Here is a 15,550-nt window from a genome sequence, read left to right as displayed (position 1 = left end):
CCCTTAGTTGTCTCCTACAAATAAATCTACATCTTATCCAGGCCCACTATCCAATGCCTCTCAATTTCCAAGCCTGGGATGAGAGCCATACGGTGGGCAGCCTCTACTGCACATGCATGTGAGCACACGCACACATGCACACACATACAAACACATGCACACACCTCCATATAAATCACATACACAGTCACATATACTCCCATACTTATAGACACACATATTCTCTCACCAACTCATGCCCACCCCATGTACAAACTCTCAGCCGGAATCATACATGCCTACTACGACTCACACTCACATGGACTCCCACAGTCCCACCATATCTCAAAAATTACACTCACACGCATGTATGTGTATCTAGCCGTCATATCCGTGTATGCAAGAAGAGAGCAGTACATGCCCCTGTATGAATCCATCATTTATACTTCCCACTTTGCAACCACCCACAAGGATATCATGATGTGCAATGTATAAAAAATGATGTGACTATTGTTACTCTAGGTTAAGGCACAAAGTGGAAAAGTTGGAGTGTTGGGGGTCTGATATTGCACGTGTCCTGGATGTCCTCCTTTCTGGCATAGGCAGAGTCTATATGGTAAATAATATATCATGCTGTGGAATTATTTTCTTGGTTCAAGTGGAAATGTCACTATGTGGAATTATTTTCTTGGGTCAAGTGGAAATGTGCTGTGCGGATTTGCACTCATTACACTGCTGGGTGTGCCAGGGCTCCTCGCCCACCATCACGCTTTCAGAGTCTTTAATAAAGACCACATGGAGAACTAGCCCATTTTGTCTCCACATGGATTCTTTCAGGTTGGCGACGTTGGGGGTTGAGTTCTAGGTCTGTGTGGATATGAGGCAAAGATGGGTTTTATGGGGGAAGGTTAAGGGGAGAACAGAGAAAATCATGAGAGTATTGATCCCTGAGAATTGGCAACAACTCTTGGTGAAGCTTCTGACCTTTAAATTTGTGGAAAGGATGGTATCATAACCAAGATCTCCACAGAGTGAAGGTGGACCCCTGTGATGTAGGGGTTGCATGAGGAATAAACAGAGTCAACAAAAATATATGCACGATATGACAAGAGGGGAGGTGGAGGGTCTGCAGGACTGGAGAAGGATGGGCGAGGGGAGGGTCCACTTCCTTCTTTTGGCTCCAGCTTCCATACTTGGGTCTCCTTCATGACTGCTCCATTCCTCTGTGATGCAGACCTGGGACTTCTGTCTCCACCCACAGGTCCACCTGAAGGTATGTCTTCTGATGACAGAAGACTGCTAACTGTGCTAACTGTGGTGACGTGAAGCTGGACTCAGTGCCTCACAGATCCCGTGTGGGGTGCAGCGCCTCTTTCTTTTTCCCGGCTGCCTACAGAAGAATTGTTTTTTGAAAAAAATCAGAATTTGCGTAAAACAAAATAATCGAGTAAGACAGTTCTCCTCTCAGCGGCCAGCATTTTCCTTTTCCCACTTAGAATCAATTATACTGCAGTGAGGAGACAATGGAAGAGGGGGAATCTCAGGAAAGATTAGAACATCATCCTTCTAAGAAGCAGTGTGAGCGGGGCTGAAGTTTCCATGAGAACGGGGATACATAGGGCTTCTGTCCCAAACTCCCGATCTATCTCTGCATAGCCCAGCGCTCAAGGACAAAATCCAAGCAGTGTTTCCACTTCAGTTCAAGGTTAAAGAGAGTCTAGGCATTCCCACTGTCAATTTTATATGGACATAAAATTCTGAAGGGAAACATTTTCTGAAATGAAAACACATTTGGCAAGACTCAAGAGAAGACTTCTTAATTTACCCCAAGACAAAAGGAAAGGGTTGCAAGAACCATTTCAGTTGATATGAGCGATCTGATGGATTCAATAAGTAACTTTTTGGGAAAATAATACTTATTTTAATTAAAAAATTTTAAATTCTTTTTGAGAAAGAGAGAGAGAACGTCGGTGCTCTCACATAAGTGGGGAAGGGGCACTGAGGGAAGGAGAGAGAGAATCGCACGGAGCCCATCATGGGGCTCAGTCTCACCAAGCATGAGATCATGTTCTGAACTGAAATCAAGAGTCAGATGCTTAACTGACTGAGCCACTCACGCTCCCTGGGAGAATAATATTCTTTAATTTAGTCTTAGATACTGATGGAAAGAAAGAGGGTAATGTGAGAGTTGCTAAACTATCATCAGTACAATATTTTTGAGGAAAAAACAACATACAGGCATGGAAGCAACACAGATTGTCTGTCTGTCTATCCAGCACCTGTCCACCTATCTAATACGCACCTATATGCATATCTAAGAGCTCTTTAAAATTTTTTAAAAATGTTTTTACTTATTTTTGAGAGAGAGACAGAGCAAGTGAGAGAGGGGCAGATAGAGAGAGGGGGACACAGAATCCGAACCAGGCTCCAGGTTCTGAGCTGTCAGCACAGAGCCCGACATGGGGCTCACAGTTTGTGAGATCATGACCAGAGCCAAGTCGGACAATCAACTCACTGAGCCACCCAGGCGCCCCTAAGAGCTCTTTTTTAAATCATACATAGTGTTGTGTATTTTTCAGGAGGTGCAGGGTGACTTAGAAATGCACTTTACTCCTTATAAACATAAACACTTTTGTATGCAGATAGACTTTGAAATAAACTTACTGGGGCACCTGGGTGGCTCCGTCAGTTGGGCGTCCGACTTGAGCTCAGGTCATGATCTCACAGTCGTGAGTTCAAGCCCCGTGTCAGGCTCTGTGCTCACAGCTCAGAGCCTGGAGCCTGTTTCAGATTCTGTGTCTCCCTCTCTCTCTGACCCTCCCCTGTTCATGCTCTGTCTCTCTCTGTCTCAAAAATAAATAAACGTTAAAAAAATTTTTTTTTAGTTTGAAATAAACTTACTGGTATATTTCTTACAAAAAAAAAAGTAATGCGCTTTTCAAATTTTCATGTACTCAATGATTACCTGGAGACCATGTTAAATAGCAGAACTTTATAGAAAAATGCTGGGTGGGACCAAAGCTTCTCCATTTGTGGAAGATCTCTGATGCGAATACTGCCAATCTGTGGTTCACACTCTGAGCGACAGGGAATGAAGATACTGAAGAAAGGTTTAATGAAGCACTTTGTAATCAAGAAATTTTAGAGAAATAACAGGGTGTAAAGTAGTTTTGAGAAGAGCAAAAACATTCCATTTACTGGAAACCATTCTAAATGATTTTCACATTAGAATACATAAAACCACAAAAATTATCTGTTTTTATTTTTCGAGTGAGCCAACCTTGACTTGAATGAGAATCGAGGGAACAAAGTGGTTTTAAAAACTCACTAGGCTGGAACATCAGAGGTAGAGAAATCAATGTTTTCAAGGTCTAAGAATATGGTGTTTGTAGAGGCAGGGAGAACACATTAATCCATCTAGGATGGGACATTTACCTGAAACCAGTCATTCCCTCCTCCTCCCCTTCTCTTTCTCCTCCTAATTCTCTGAGCTTCGCCTTCAGATGGGATTATCTTGGACATCACCCCTTCGTTTTGAGAAATGGGTCATCAGTATACCCACCCCCACGTCGCCCCCGCATCCCCTGGCAGAAGGACTCTGAAATGCAGAAGAGCCTTCCCTTTCCCCAGTCCTAGGAGAGAGTCAGGAAGCATGTGGGTGGAAAAACCCACCTGAATGCGACCCCACCCAGCGAAATGCCTCCCTGTGAATTCTGCTGAGCTCCGCCCATCTCCTTCTGCACCCCTCCGACCTCATAAACAAATCCTCCCGCGATCCCTTTCCATGGCAGCGCATCTCCCTCCCAGCCCAGGCCAGGGATGCCTGCTGGTTTGCAGGTCCCATGGGGACCGGAGAGCATCCTGCCTGCGCTATCCTGGAACCTGGCCCTGGCCGTGGAGTCCGGGAATGCTGGCATTCTCTGCATCTGAGCGGGGCTCTGATTCCGTGCATAAAGAAAGCCATTCTTCCCCTTGGTTTTTGAAGCCCTGGATGCCAATGAGCTCCTTGCCTTGGGGAGACTAACCTTATACCATCTGCAGCAAGATGCAGAAGGAATCAGCCAGTGCGTTGGCATATGCATAACTATTTTTTAAAAATGAGATTTTATTCTTTGGGGCAATTTGTGGCTCAAACGATACTGAGCAGGGGTTCAGAGATCTCTGATAGAGCCCCGCCCCCATGCAGGCACAACCCCTCCCACTGGCAACATGTGTGTAAACATTTTCAGCATTGTGTATAGTGTTAAAATTGCCTAGTTGTAGGTTTATCTTTTAAAAATCCCTGGGAATGGCAAAGACCAAATTATAGTGTATTGTATCAGACACAGACATATGAGATACAATGAAAGTGCTGAGGATGTAAGCACTCAATAACTCAATAAACATTTCTTCCAATGAAACGTCCTTTCCCATCCTGGGTGAGCCGGCTAAAACCAGCTCACACACAAAGATAAGCTCACACTCAATTAGGTTAAGCTGATTATTGGTGGAAGGGGATTTCCTGGGATTCCTGAGCTGTATAAAAGCCCAGCAGAAGACCTGACCTTCTCAGTCAGCCCGGAAATCCTTCTGGGTCCAGTAGTATTGGACCAGCGTCTACGTTATCTGAGTGGCCACTGACAGACACAAAATCACAGGTTCGTTTCAATGACTATTTGGGGCCTCCCTTTACCCCTCACAGAAATAGGAGGAAATAAGGGGAGAGGGCCATTTTAGGTGTTGAAGTAAGGATTCCTTAACTAATTGAATTTTTTTATTTTGTAAAAACTTTTTGTAATGTTTATTTATTTTTGAGACAGAGAGAGACAGAGCATGAGTGGGGGAGGGCCAGAGAGAGAGGGAGACACACAATCTGAAGCAGGCTCCAGGCTCTGAGCTGTCAGCACAGAGCCAGACACAGGGCTTGAACTCATGAGCTGTGAGATCATGACCTGAACCGAAGTAGGACGCTCAACCGACTGAGTCACCCAGGCGCCCCTTAACTAATGGAATTTTTAGCACAGAGACTGATTAAAAAACTATTTCAAAAATGTTAATTTTTAGACAAATGTTAACTTTTATTGTTTTATCTTATTTTATTTTATCTAAGAGAGAGAGAAAGAGAGAGAGTGATTGGGGGGAGGGGCAGAGAGAGAGAGAGAGAGAGAGAGAGAATCTTAAGCAGGTTTCATGTTCAGCAAGGAGCCAGACATGGGGCTTTATCCCAGAACCCTGAGCACAAACATAGTCGGTTGTTCAACTAACTGAGCCTCCCAGATGGCCCTTTTTTATTTTTAAAGTTTATTTAAAGTTTTGAGAGAGAGAGAGAGGGAGGGAGCAAGAGGGAGAGAGAGCATGAGCAGGGGAGGGTCAGAGAGAGAAGGAGAAAGATAATCCCAAGCAGGATTCGTGCTGCCAGTGAGGAGCCTGACTTGGGGCTTCATCTGAAGAATCGTGAGGTCATGACTTGAGCAGAAATCCAGAGTCAGACCCTTAACCAGGAGCCCCAAGGAAATGTTAACTTTTAGATCATTGCAGAGAATGTTCACCCAGACCCAGGGTTTTTAAAACTGTGAGTGATTTAGTAATTTATCTTTTATGCCAGTGTATTCATGAGAACTTGTTTGAAAGCTGGTTGAAATTCACAACCCTGATCCTGAACCTGTAAATAAAACAGCAGTACCTGAGCTATGAAGCCCCCAGTCGAATGGAGAGGCAAGAATTACTCTACCTTCATTTGTACTTGGGAAAGGCTTCCTCCTTACTCAGTTTGGGCCATTTGAAATGTGAAAAGGACAGGGGTGGCTGGGTGGCTCAGTCGGCTGAGCGTCTGACTTCGGCTGAGGTCACGATCTCAGGGATCTCAGAGTTCATGAGTTTGTGCCCCGCATCGGGGTTGCTGCTGTCAACACAGAGTCTGCTTCAGATCCTCTGTCCCCCTCTCTCTGCCCCTCCCTCGCTGGTACTCTTTCTCTCAAAAATAAATAAACGTTTTTTAAAAATGTGAAAAGGGGGTCAGGTGTTCCAGCCCCATGTTGGACACAGAGTTTACTTAAATAAAATAAAAATTGAAAAGGAACAGATACTTTATTCCAGGTTTTCAAATACGTTTCCCTGAGATTAGATACAGATTCCCTGACCCCTTTCCTTCCTGTTTCTATGGAAAAATGGTCTCTCTTTTTTTTTAAGTTTATGTATTTATTTTGAGAGAGAGAGAAAGAGAATCTCAACAGGCTCCACAGTCTCAGTGCAGAGCCCATTTCGGGGCTCAAACTCATCAACCGTGAGATCATGACCTTAGTCAAAATCAAGAGTCGGAAGTTTAATCGACTGAGCCACCCACATGCCCCTGGTCTTTTTTTTCCCCCTAATATAATCTATTACGATAAATTTTATTGTCTTTTTATTATGACAGTCAGTGATAATGTATTCTATTGCTGTTTTTGAAGATATATTTTCCGATTATGCTCCATTTTCCCATTAGATTTTATTTACTTGTTTATTTATTTATGGGAAACTCTATACCCAATGTGGGGCTTAAATTCACCACCTGAATTTCAAGAATTGCATGCTCCACCATCTGAGCCAGCCAAGCACTCCCAATCCCATTTAGGTTTTGATTCATCAATTTCATTTTTTTCCTCCTTTTGTAACCTTTTGTTTTCTTTGCTCCAATTTCTTTTTTTTTCCCGCTCCAATTTCTTAAGATGAAAACTTCTGATAAATTTTATGTTTGTATATAATATGCGTGTTTAGACTAAGGAATTTACCCCTAAACCACGTTTTGCCCTGCTCCTAAGTTTTGGCATAAACTGTTTTATCTTTTTTCTCTTTTTTATAATTTCCATTTGAATTTCATTTTTGATTTTAAGGAATCTGATTTCAGAAATATATTGCATAGTTTGAAAATAGTTCATCTGATAAAGAAGTTAAATAATGTAGTTATATTTAATTGTGTTCAGTTATGCCAGAGGGGAACTAGAGAATGTAAAATATCCGGTTTTCTTACATTTTGAATTTTCTCTTTGAAACCAATTATGTGATCACTTTTTTCCAAGCGTTTTATGGTGTATTACATAAGGTCTCTAAATATGGAATCTGCATTTCATGTATATATAAAACATGTTAAGTCTAGTGGAGAAGTTTAGAAAAAATTTATCGTCTTATTTCTCATTCATTGGTACTATGTTACTAGTAGAAGGATATGCACGTGTAGTTGGAACAAAAGGTGAAAGGGGAGATGGTGGGTAGAGAGGTAGGAGCCGGCTGCATTGCGCATGGGGGGGTCCAGGGGTGTGCAGCGTTCAGCGGTTTCATTTTCTATCCTGCACAGGGCAACAGAGTCCCTGGGACTGACCAACCCCGATGGACCCCAACAGGCTTTCCATGGAACAGGGGAAAGAGTTCTTAAAGCAGCTTGGAATTCCGCAGAGAGATGTAAGTGTGGGAGAGGTTGGGCAGGTGACATGTGGAGGAAGGAGGTGGCCTCCCAGTCTAGCGCTGAGGCAGCTTCCCCTCCCATGACCGTGACCATGGGTGAAAGCCCGTGATTAGCGATGTGGATATTTGCCGGCTGGCCAATAACAGGGATGTGCAGTGATCAGAAGGCAGGGTACAGGCATCTCAGTTCCCTCCTGGGACCGCCAGCATTCCCTGAGCACAGGGCTCCCCCGCGTGGAGGTCGTGGGCAAACTCACTGTTGAACCAGAGGAAAGAGCCTTTACTCTCTGATTAACACTGAGTTGAAGAACTCACAGAATTGGGAGCTGGTTTATTATCTTCTCATATCTCAAGGCTTCCTCCTCCGTGCAGAACTCTGATTGTATCTTGGTTCTCTTTTCTGTCAGATTGACTCGATGACAGAGAAATGGGTCGTTGATGCCGCCGTGGAGGTTCTGCTACGGTTCCCACTGATGCCGGGAGAGGATCCAGGTGCCCGCTGTGTCTCCAGTAAGAAATGTCAGCCTTCAGTGGACCGGCTCACGGCTTCACAAAGACGCAAAGACCAAGAGGAGAGGTGGGACAAATGTCAGGAGTGACGTGGGTAGAGCCTGGGGGAAAATCCCCTCCGGGCGCAGGTATGGGCTGTAGGCTTCTACTCAGACCAAGGGGGGGGGGGTGAGGAAGGGGCTTCTGACTTGTGTGTCCCTCACCGTCGCACAGGCTTTTCTCTGTGAGCTTGCACGTGGATGTGAGCTGGCACGGGCGTCCACAGGTTGCGTGTCCCCGTGTGACTTTGTGCATGCCTCTTTTGAGAACTGGCATGTGGTTACGGGGGTCACGTATGACATTTCACAGGTGTTCATTAGCGTCACATCAAATCTCTGCAAACCTTTGTCAGAGGAAATGGCAGGTTTTCTCAGGAAGATGTTGTTCTATGAAAATTGTGAGTTTTCTGGAAATGCGTAGGGGGAAAAACTCAATAGTGTTGGCCTGCTTATTGGTTTTGATAAATATGGATGAACGCTTTAAGCTTGGAGGAAGGAGTTGGACAAAAACCCAGCACACAGGCCTGAGCGACACTGAGGTTTTCGGGGAGGACCTGTACAGACATTCATGGCTGCCAATCTCATTTCACCATGTTTATTCCAAGTGGCCTTTTCTCAGGCAGTGTCCTATTCTGGGAGTACGTAATGATGGAAAACAGGTCACAAAATGGCACACAATGGGACCTCAGTTCATGAGAAGACCCCATCACTGGGGGGTCACTCAGTGATCAGTGAGTCCCCCACCCATTCCATGCAGAGAGGTAAAAGGCTATGAGGGACTTCTGTCTCCGTGTCTACATCTTTTTTTTTTTTTTTTTTTTTTTTTTTTTTTTTTTTTTGTCCTTTGCTTGTGAATAGGAAATCCAACATTCAGGTCCTGAAGGAGAATGACCTGAGGCCCAAGGACATGAGGCAGATGGCACGTCATTACATACACCAGCGGCCCATAAGACTCCCCATGACTCAGAACCTGAAGAAGCTCCAGAAGGGACCGGTGGGGCAGAGGAATCCCCCACCAGAAGAGGAGAATACCAGGGTAAGCGGAGGCGTGGCTGTTTCAAGAACCAGAGGAGAGGCATGGACCCCAAAGAGTGGGTTTCAACAGAAAGCTGTGTGTCTCTGTCCTCCGGGATTCTTGCTTATCCAAGGCTGGCCGGGTTTGTGAGGGCCTCACCTGGCAGATGGGCCCATTTGGATCCTCTGAGGAGCAAACTGACTCCCAATTTAGCGTCACGTTCAGCTTGGTGGCTGTGCCACACTCAAATCCACTTCATAGTCATCACCTTTAGCCACGAAGTTCCTTCCTCTCAGGTCACTTTCTGTGAAATGGGCCCTGGGCAGGACCATAGCTTCTCGGATTTCCTGGCCAGGGGCCCTGGGTCTATGTCCTTCCCCCCACTCAACTCCAAATACCTGTCCTGGTAACCTTTCATTTCTGCCCTGATTTCCGCGGGCTCACGGAGGTCCCTCTCCCTCCATCCCCAGGTGAAGTGCAAGAACTGCGGAGCCTTTGGGCACCTGGCCAGCAGCAGAAGGTGCCCCATGAAGTGCTGGGGTGGGGCCCTTGCCCCCCAGCCCTTGGGCTCCAGTAAGAATGAAAACCTGGAACCCAGGAGGCCTCAGGACTGCCACACCCCAGGGTCCTTCCACACGACTGGCAGCGGGAAGGAACCAGGACAGAGGTGAGGACTCGCAGGGTCAGAATGATTGGGGCAACGGAGCCCCGAGGACGGGGAGCCCCTCCCCCTGCTGTCCCCGTGCAGCTGTGTCAGGCACGGACCAGGAGAGAAGTAGGCAAGCGGTGCCCGGGGTTGACCTCAGAGCTCCCTCGAGTCCTCGGGATTTCCAAGGAGTCGGGCCGGGAATATCTATCTTGGGGTGTTGCACGCGGCAGAGGCGCAGGGAGTCTAAGTGAGAGTATTTCATGCTGACGCCACGGCGGGGAAGGGGATGCTTCCTGGAAGCGGGGGCTGCGCTGAGGTCCCGGAAGGAGCTGCCTTGGCAAAGTCCACAGGGGCTTCGGGGCCTCCGTCGCCCCTAAACCAGGCCGACGACTGGGCTCCGGGGTCTTCTTGGTTCCCAGTCAGTGGTGGCGACCGGGGTCGGGGGCATCCGACAGTTCCCGTGATTTGTTCCGCAGGCAAGAAGAGCGGAAAGAGAAAGACCTGCCCCGGAAATTACCCGGGAGACCCCAGCGGAAGCCGCAGAGCGCCTGCAGCGAACCCGCGGACTCGGGCGCCCACCTGCGGGTGAGTCTTGCTCGCTCCTGCTTCTGAGCTCTGTCTCCATCTGTGACTTGCTGGGGGGTGCAGGGCCACGTTCACTTCCGGGCTGGACTGTAGGAGCCGCACAGGCGTCCTAGGAGTTTTCAAATCCCAGCTTCTTTATTTGCAAAATGTATTTTTTCCCGATTTTGTGCAAGTCAGCCAGCAAACGCTGGTGGGGGCATTTCTGTGCACAGGTGAAGGGTTCTGTCGGATGCCTTCTGTGATCCTATGTCAAGACGAGGCCTCTTTTATTTATTTTTATCTTTTTCATAATTCAGACTTTTAAAAAAGTTATTTATTTATTTCCTTATTTATTTAGTTTGAGACAAAGAGAGAGAGCAAACATGAGTGGGGAAGGGGCAAAGAGAGAGAGAGCGAGAGACAGAGAATCCCAAGCAGGTTCTGCACCACAAGTGCAGAGCCGCAGGCGGGGCTTGAACCCATGAACCGGGAGATCGTGACCTGAGCTGAAGTTGGCCGCTTGACGGACTGAGCCACCCAGGCGCCCAAGATGAGGCTTCTTTTAAACTTTTGTAAATACCCAAATTACCCTTGAAAAGGATGGTTGCCATTTATACTCTGCACATTGTGTGTTCCCTGGATCTTAACAACAAAGACAAGGGGAGTTTCGATTGTCGTATCTGATAAGCAGCAAAAACCAGATGGGCCTTGTAATTGTTTCCCCCCACCACCTCGGAGGAGCGGATCTCTGCAAATGTGCAGTGACTACGAGCACGTCGTTTTCGGTGACACTTAGTGTTGCATGAGTTGTGTGTTTAAATTGGGTTGCTCCTTTTTTTCTCCCTGACGTAGAGAGAATCCCAACTTGTCCTGACTCCTGAGGTGTCTAATATGAGGTTCCTTCTCCCACAGCGCCCCACCAGGCCGTTGCCCGTCCAAACCAATACGAAGCCATCTGTCCTGGGCCCTGTCCCCACGTGTCAGCCACCTGCTAGGACAGCTGACAGGCGGTCGTCCTGCCCTACACGGCCCCTCTATAAAGCCCCTGAAGTGCGTGCTTGTGAACCAGCCCGAAGATGCGGGGCGGACTTGCCCTGCGAAGATCCAAAGAGCTCCTGCCGGGACCAGGCTCTCATTTCCAAGTCGACAGCCGGCTGGCCTGAGGTTTCCTCCCGTGATGTTCCCCCGTCGGCCAGGAAGACACCTGCGCTGGGTCTTGTGTGTCACCGCCAGGCACAAGCCAAGCATCCTCCTGTGGACTCAAAGCCCCGCCCACAGCCTGCGCCGGGAACACATGGCCAGAGCTCCAAAGTCAGCATCCAGGCACAGGGGAAGAGGTCTCCCCAGGTCCCCATGCAGCCTTCCCAGAACCCTCCAAAGAAAGCCAGATTCAACTTCTTCTAACCCCCCTCCCGGGTGGGTCTCAGTGACCTGGTCTGGGGGTTGTCCCGGTCGCAGCTTCCCCCCAGTATCCAAACAGATACTTCAAGTGACTGGGAAGATACCAGTCCTAATGCCCAGTCTTGAACGCCAGGCTCCACCTGACTCACCTGGTCTGAGCCCCGTTCAGACCTGTGCTGTCCCCTAACCCTGACCACCCAGGCATGTTCCAGGCCAGCAGGGGCGAGGATGGGACATGAGATGGGACAGGGCGTGGCAGAGCTCCAGGTTTTCCACTGTTCTGTCTCCCTCTGGAGAAGTCTCCACCCGCTGGACAGAGCCCTCCCATCTCAGAGGCCTCGGAGAGACACGTTCCCGGTGTTCCACTGAGAGGACCTCCTGGTCTCTTCCCCTGCTGAGAATGACTGAGTGTGGCCAATGTCCCACCCTGGAAGTGGCTGAAAGGTGGGAAAAGAGGCAGGAACAGCTGCGTCCCGTGAGTCGGCATTTCTGCCGGTGGTGCCTGTGCACCTGCTGGGGCTCCAGGTGACACTGTGGGTCACCGGACAGACATCACCTTTACATTTTGTACATTTAAGTCATGGTGGGAATGGAGCGTATGAAATTGTCATGGGCAGGCCTTTGTAAATCAGATGTTATTTAAGAAACTAAGTCAACAAGGGGAAGCTATGTTGTACCCTAACGTGAATAGAAAGCTATTCATTCATCTGTGTGGGTGGATAAATGACTAGTATTTGGGTAACTGGGGAAAAGGCCTCTCTGTGATGGTGGAGAAGGCCTGAACCCTCCGGAAGAGTGCCCTCTCCTGGTTATCGAGATTTTGACTTTGAAGGAATTTCAGTGGAAATTCTCGTTGCCTTGGGGAAATGGGAATATTCTTTTAACCTTGCACATTTTGTTACTAAAAATGGTTGCAATGTTATGTTTGACTACTTTCTTTCAATATGAATAAAATTGTCTGAAATGGAACGTGTATTACAACTTTTGTCATTTTTCCTTACACCTCAGGTCAGTTTCTTTTTCTTCATCCAATTTCACCTGAGTAATGAGGACCTTGGTGTGAACCCCATAGTGTCTCACAAGGGAGAAGTCAGGGACTTTTAAAGACAAAAGGGAATGCACAGTCTAATCCAAGGACCTGTAACTTGTAGGAAATACAAACTCTCGGGCACAAGCTAGCCCTACTGAACCAGGATCTGGGGTTTCTCAGTAACAATCCCAGGCGTTCCAAATGCAGGTTGAAGAGTGAAAATGGAATGGTTCTGAATTGACACATCAGAATCACCTGGTAAGTTTTAACTACCATAATGACTGGTTCACTCCTGGGGATATTCATTTGCTGGGTCGGATTTGAAATGTGGCATGAGATAATAGAAAAATATGTAGAGATGGCTCAGTGGTTAAGTGGCTGATTCTTGATTTCAGCTCAGGTCATGATCCCACGGTTGTGGGTTCGAGCCCCACATTGGCCTGTGCAATGAGCCTAGAGCCTGTTTGGGATTCTCTCTCTCTCTCTCTCTCTCTCTCTGCCCCTCCCCACTTGTGTGAGCATGATCTTTCAAGTAAATTAATAAACTTGAAAAATATGTGTATATATATAGACTATATACACATACACACACACACACACACACATATATATATATATATATGGATATGGAACCTGCCCCAGGTTCCTGACACATGGCTCCTAAAGTCCCTGTAATATCCTTGTGAGTGATAAGAGCATTATCACTAATAGGCGCTAATAGGTGACTCTGGGTGGGCTCCTGGATGGGGCTGGTCTCCAGAAAGAGCAAGCCACCATCTTCCTTCAGCCCCACCCCCACCTCCCTTCTCCCCATAGGGCGGAGCTAGAAATGGAGTTAATGATCCATTTTGCTCACGTGAGGAAGCCTCCATAAAATCCTAAAGGTGGAGCATTTGGAGAGCTTCCAGGCTGGCGCACACACCCATACCAGGAGGGCGACGCATCCCAGCTCTTTAATAGAGTGATAAATGTAAGTGTTTCCCTACGTTCTGTGAGCTGCTCTAGCAAATTAATCAAACTCAAGGAGGGGTTGTTGGAACCTCTGGTCTGTCGCCCATTGCTCTGAACCCCGGGTGATAACAGGCATTCGAAGTGTGTATGTGTGTGGGGGGTGGCCTTTGGCGCTGAACCCTCACCCTGGAACCTGCTGCTGTCTCCGGTAGATGGTGGCAGAATTGAGCTGAATTCTTGGACACCCAGCTGGTGTCGGAGGCTTGCTTGTTGGTCTCGGAAAACTGCCCACCTGTGGGGCCCAGAAATGTCACAAGTGAAGTGCTCTGTGTGACCTTAGTGGAGATGTGGAGATGCACCGTAGTCTTAACTTGAGGAGTAGAACCCAGTGATTCACCTTTAACATATGACACCCATGGACCAATAGGAAATGTGTCTTCCTTATTGCCTGTTATCTATTTAACCCATTCCTCCACCCATCCCCCATCCAGCAACCCTGAATTTGTTCTCTGTATTTAAGAGTCTCTTAAGGTTTTGTCTCCCTCTCTGTTTTTGTCTTATTTTTCCTTCCTATCCCCTTTGTTCATCTGTTGAGTTTCTCAATTTCCACATAGGGCGTGAAATCACATGATACCTGTCTTTCTCTGACTTTTTTTTTGCTTACCATAATATATTCTAGTTCATCCAGGTTGTTGCAAATGGCAAGTTTTCATTCTTTTTCATCACCAATTAGTATTCCAGTGTGCGTGTGTGTGTGTGTGTGTGTGTGTACACATACATACATACCACATCTTTATCCATTCATCAGTTGATGGACATTTGAGCTCTTGCCATACTTTGGCTAATGTTGATAGTGCTGCTATAAACATTGGAGTACATGTGCCCCTTTGAATCAGCATTTTTGTAGCCCTTTGGATGAATTCCTTGTGGTGCAATTTCTGGGTTGTGTCGTAGGGTAGTTCTCTTTTTAATTTTTTGAGGAACTTCCATACTGTTTTCCAGACTGGCTGAACCAGTTTGCATTTCCATCAACAGTACCAAAGTGTTCCCCTTTTGTCACATCCTTGCTAACATGTTGTTTGCTGAGTAATTAATTTTAGCCATTGTGACATGGATGAGGTGGTATTTAATTGTGGTTTTGATTTGTATTTCCCTGACAATGATGGTGAGCATCTTTTCATGTGTCTGTTAGCCATCTGGATGTCCTTTGTGGAAAAGTGTCTATTCACGTGTTCTGCCCATTTCTTCACTGGATCATTTGATTTTTGGGTGTTGACTTTGGTAAGTTCTTCATACATGTAACTATTTAAAACATATACATTTGTGAGGCATCTGGGTGGCTCAGTAGGTTGAGCGCCCAACCTCAGCTCAGGTCATGATCTCGCAGTTCGTGGGTTCAAGCCCCGTGTCAGGCTTTGTGTTGACATCCCAGAACCCAGATCTTGCTTCAGACTCTATATCTCCATCTCTTTCTGTTCCTTCCCTGCTTGCGCACATGTGCTCTTTCTCTCTATATAAATAAATAGGTAAATAATAAAAATTTAAATATACATTTGATATTGGATTTCTTTTCCATAGTATGTCTAAACACTGTATGAAGGACAGTAATATTTGTAATATGATGACAACATCCTTCTCGCTGCTAGCATTTGGTCCATGTTAGGAGCCGAACTAAGTGGTTTTTTATATACTTTAGGTCATTCTGTCTTCCTGACAGCCCTGATTCCTAGTGTAGACGTACAGGTGCCAATGGAAAGAGAGAGGATACACCAGGTGTTGGTTTGCCAACTTGAGAGCTTCCCAGCTAAGATCTGAAACCAGCCCCCTGTACAGAGGGCCAGGAGGGACCAAAGAAAGAGGCAGGTTGCCCTAGATGGGTAAGTGGCCAGTGTAAGAGGCAACACACATATCTACCTACTGTACTGAGTGTTCTTGGTATCATACAGACAACAAGCCCTAATTTTCACATATGGGAGAAGTCGGGTTAGTGGAAA

General features: G+C 46.8%; 1 protein-coding gene across 1 annotated transcript; it reads left to right on the top strand.

Moving 5' to 3' along the window:
* Positions 1 to 7,323: 7,323 nt before the first annotated feature.
* On the top strand, positions 7,324 to 11,898 carry LOC109494585 (protein FAM90A27P-like). Its single transcript, XM_045046919.1, has 6 exons — positions 7,324 to 7,395; positions 7,806 to 7,975; positions 8,805 to 8,982; positions 9,432 to 9,628; positions 10,087 to 10,195; positions 11,087 to 11,898. Exons 1-6 carry the CDS (start codon positions 7,324 to 7,326, stop codon positions 11,576 to 11,578), a joined length of 1,218 nt encoding a protein of 405 aa, XP_044902854.1. The 3' UTR covers positions 11,579 to 11,898.
* Positions 11,899 to 15,550: the final 3,652 nt, after the last annotated feature.

This window comes from Felis catus, chromosome E2 (assembly GCF_018350175.1).
Source record: "Felis catus isolate Fca126 chromosome E2, F.catus_Fca126_mat1.0, whole genome shotgun sequence".
Lineage (NCBI taxonomy): Eukaryota > Metazoa > Chordata > Mammalia > Carnivora > Felidae > Felis > Felis catus.
The sequence above is the reverse complement of the archived record's forward strand: the minus strand, read 5'-3'. Positions and strand labels throughout refer to the sequence as shown.

Bases quoted from the DNA above. Each gene is read 5' to 3' on its own strand.
- LOC109494585 (XM_045046919.1), top strand. From the start codon at position 7,324: ATGGACCCCAACAGGCTTTCCATGGAACAGGGGAAAGAGTTCTTAAAG. The intron at 7,976-8,804 runs GTGGGACAAATG...GCTTGTGAATAG, and splicing joins CGCAAAGACCAAGAGGAGAG to GAAATCCAACATTCAGGTCC. The intron at 8,983-9,431 runs GTAAGCGGAGGC...CTCCATCCCCAG, and splicing joins CAGAAGAGGAGAATACCAGG to GTGAAGTGCAAGAACTGCGG.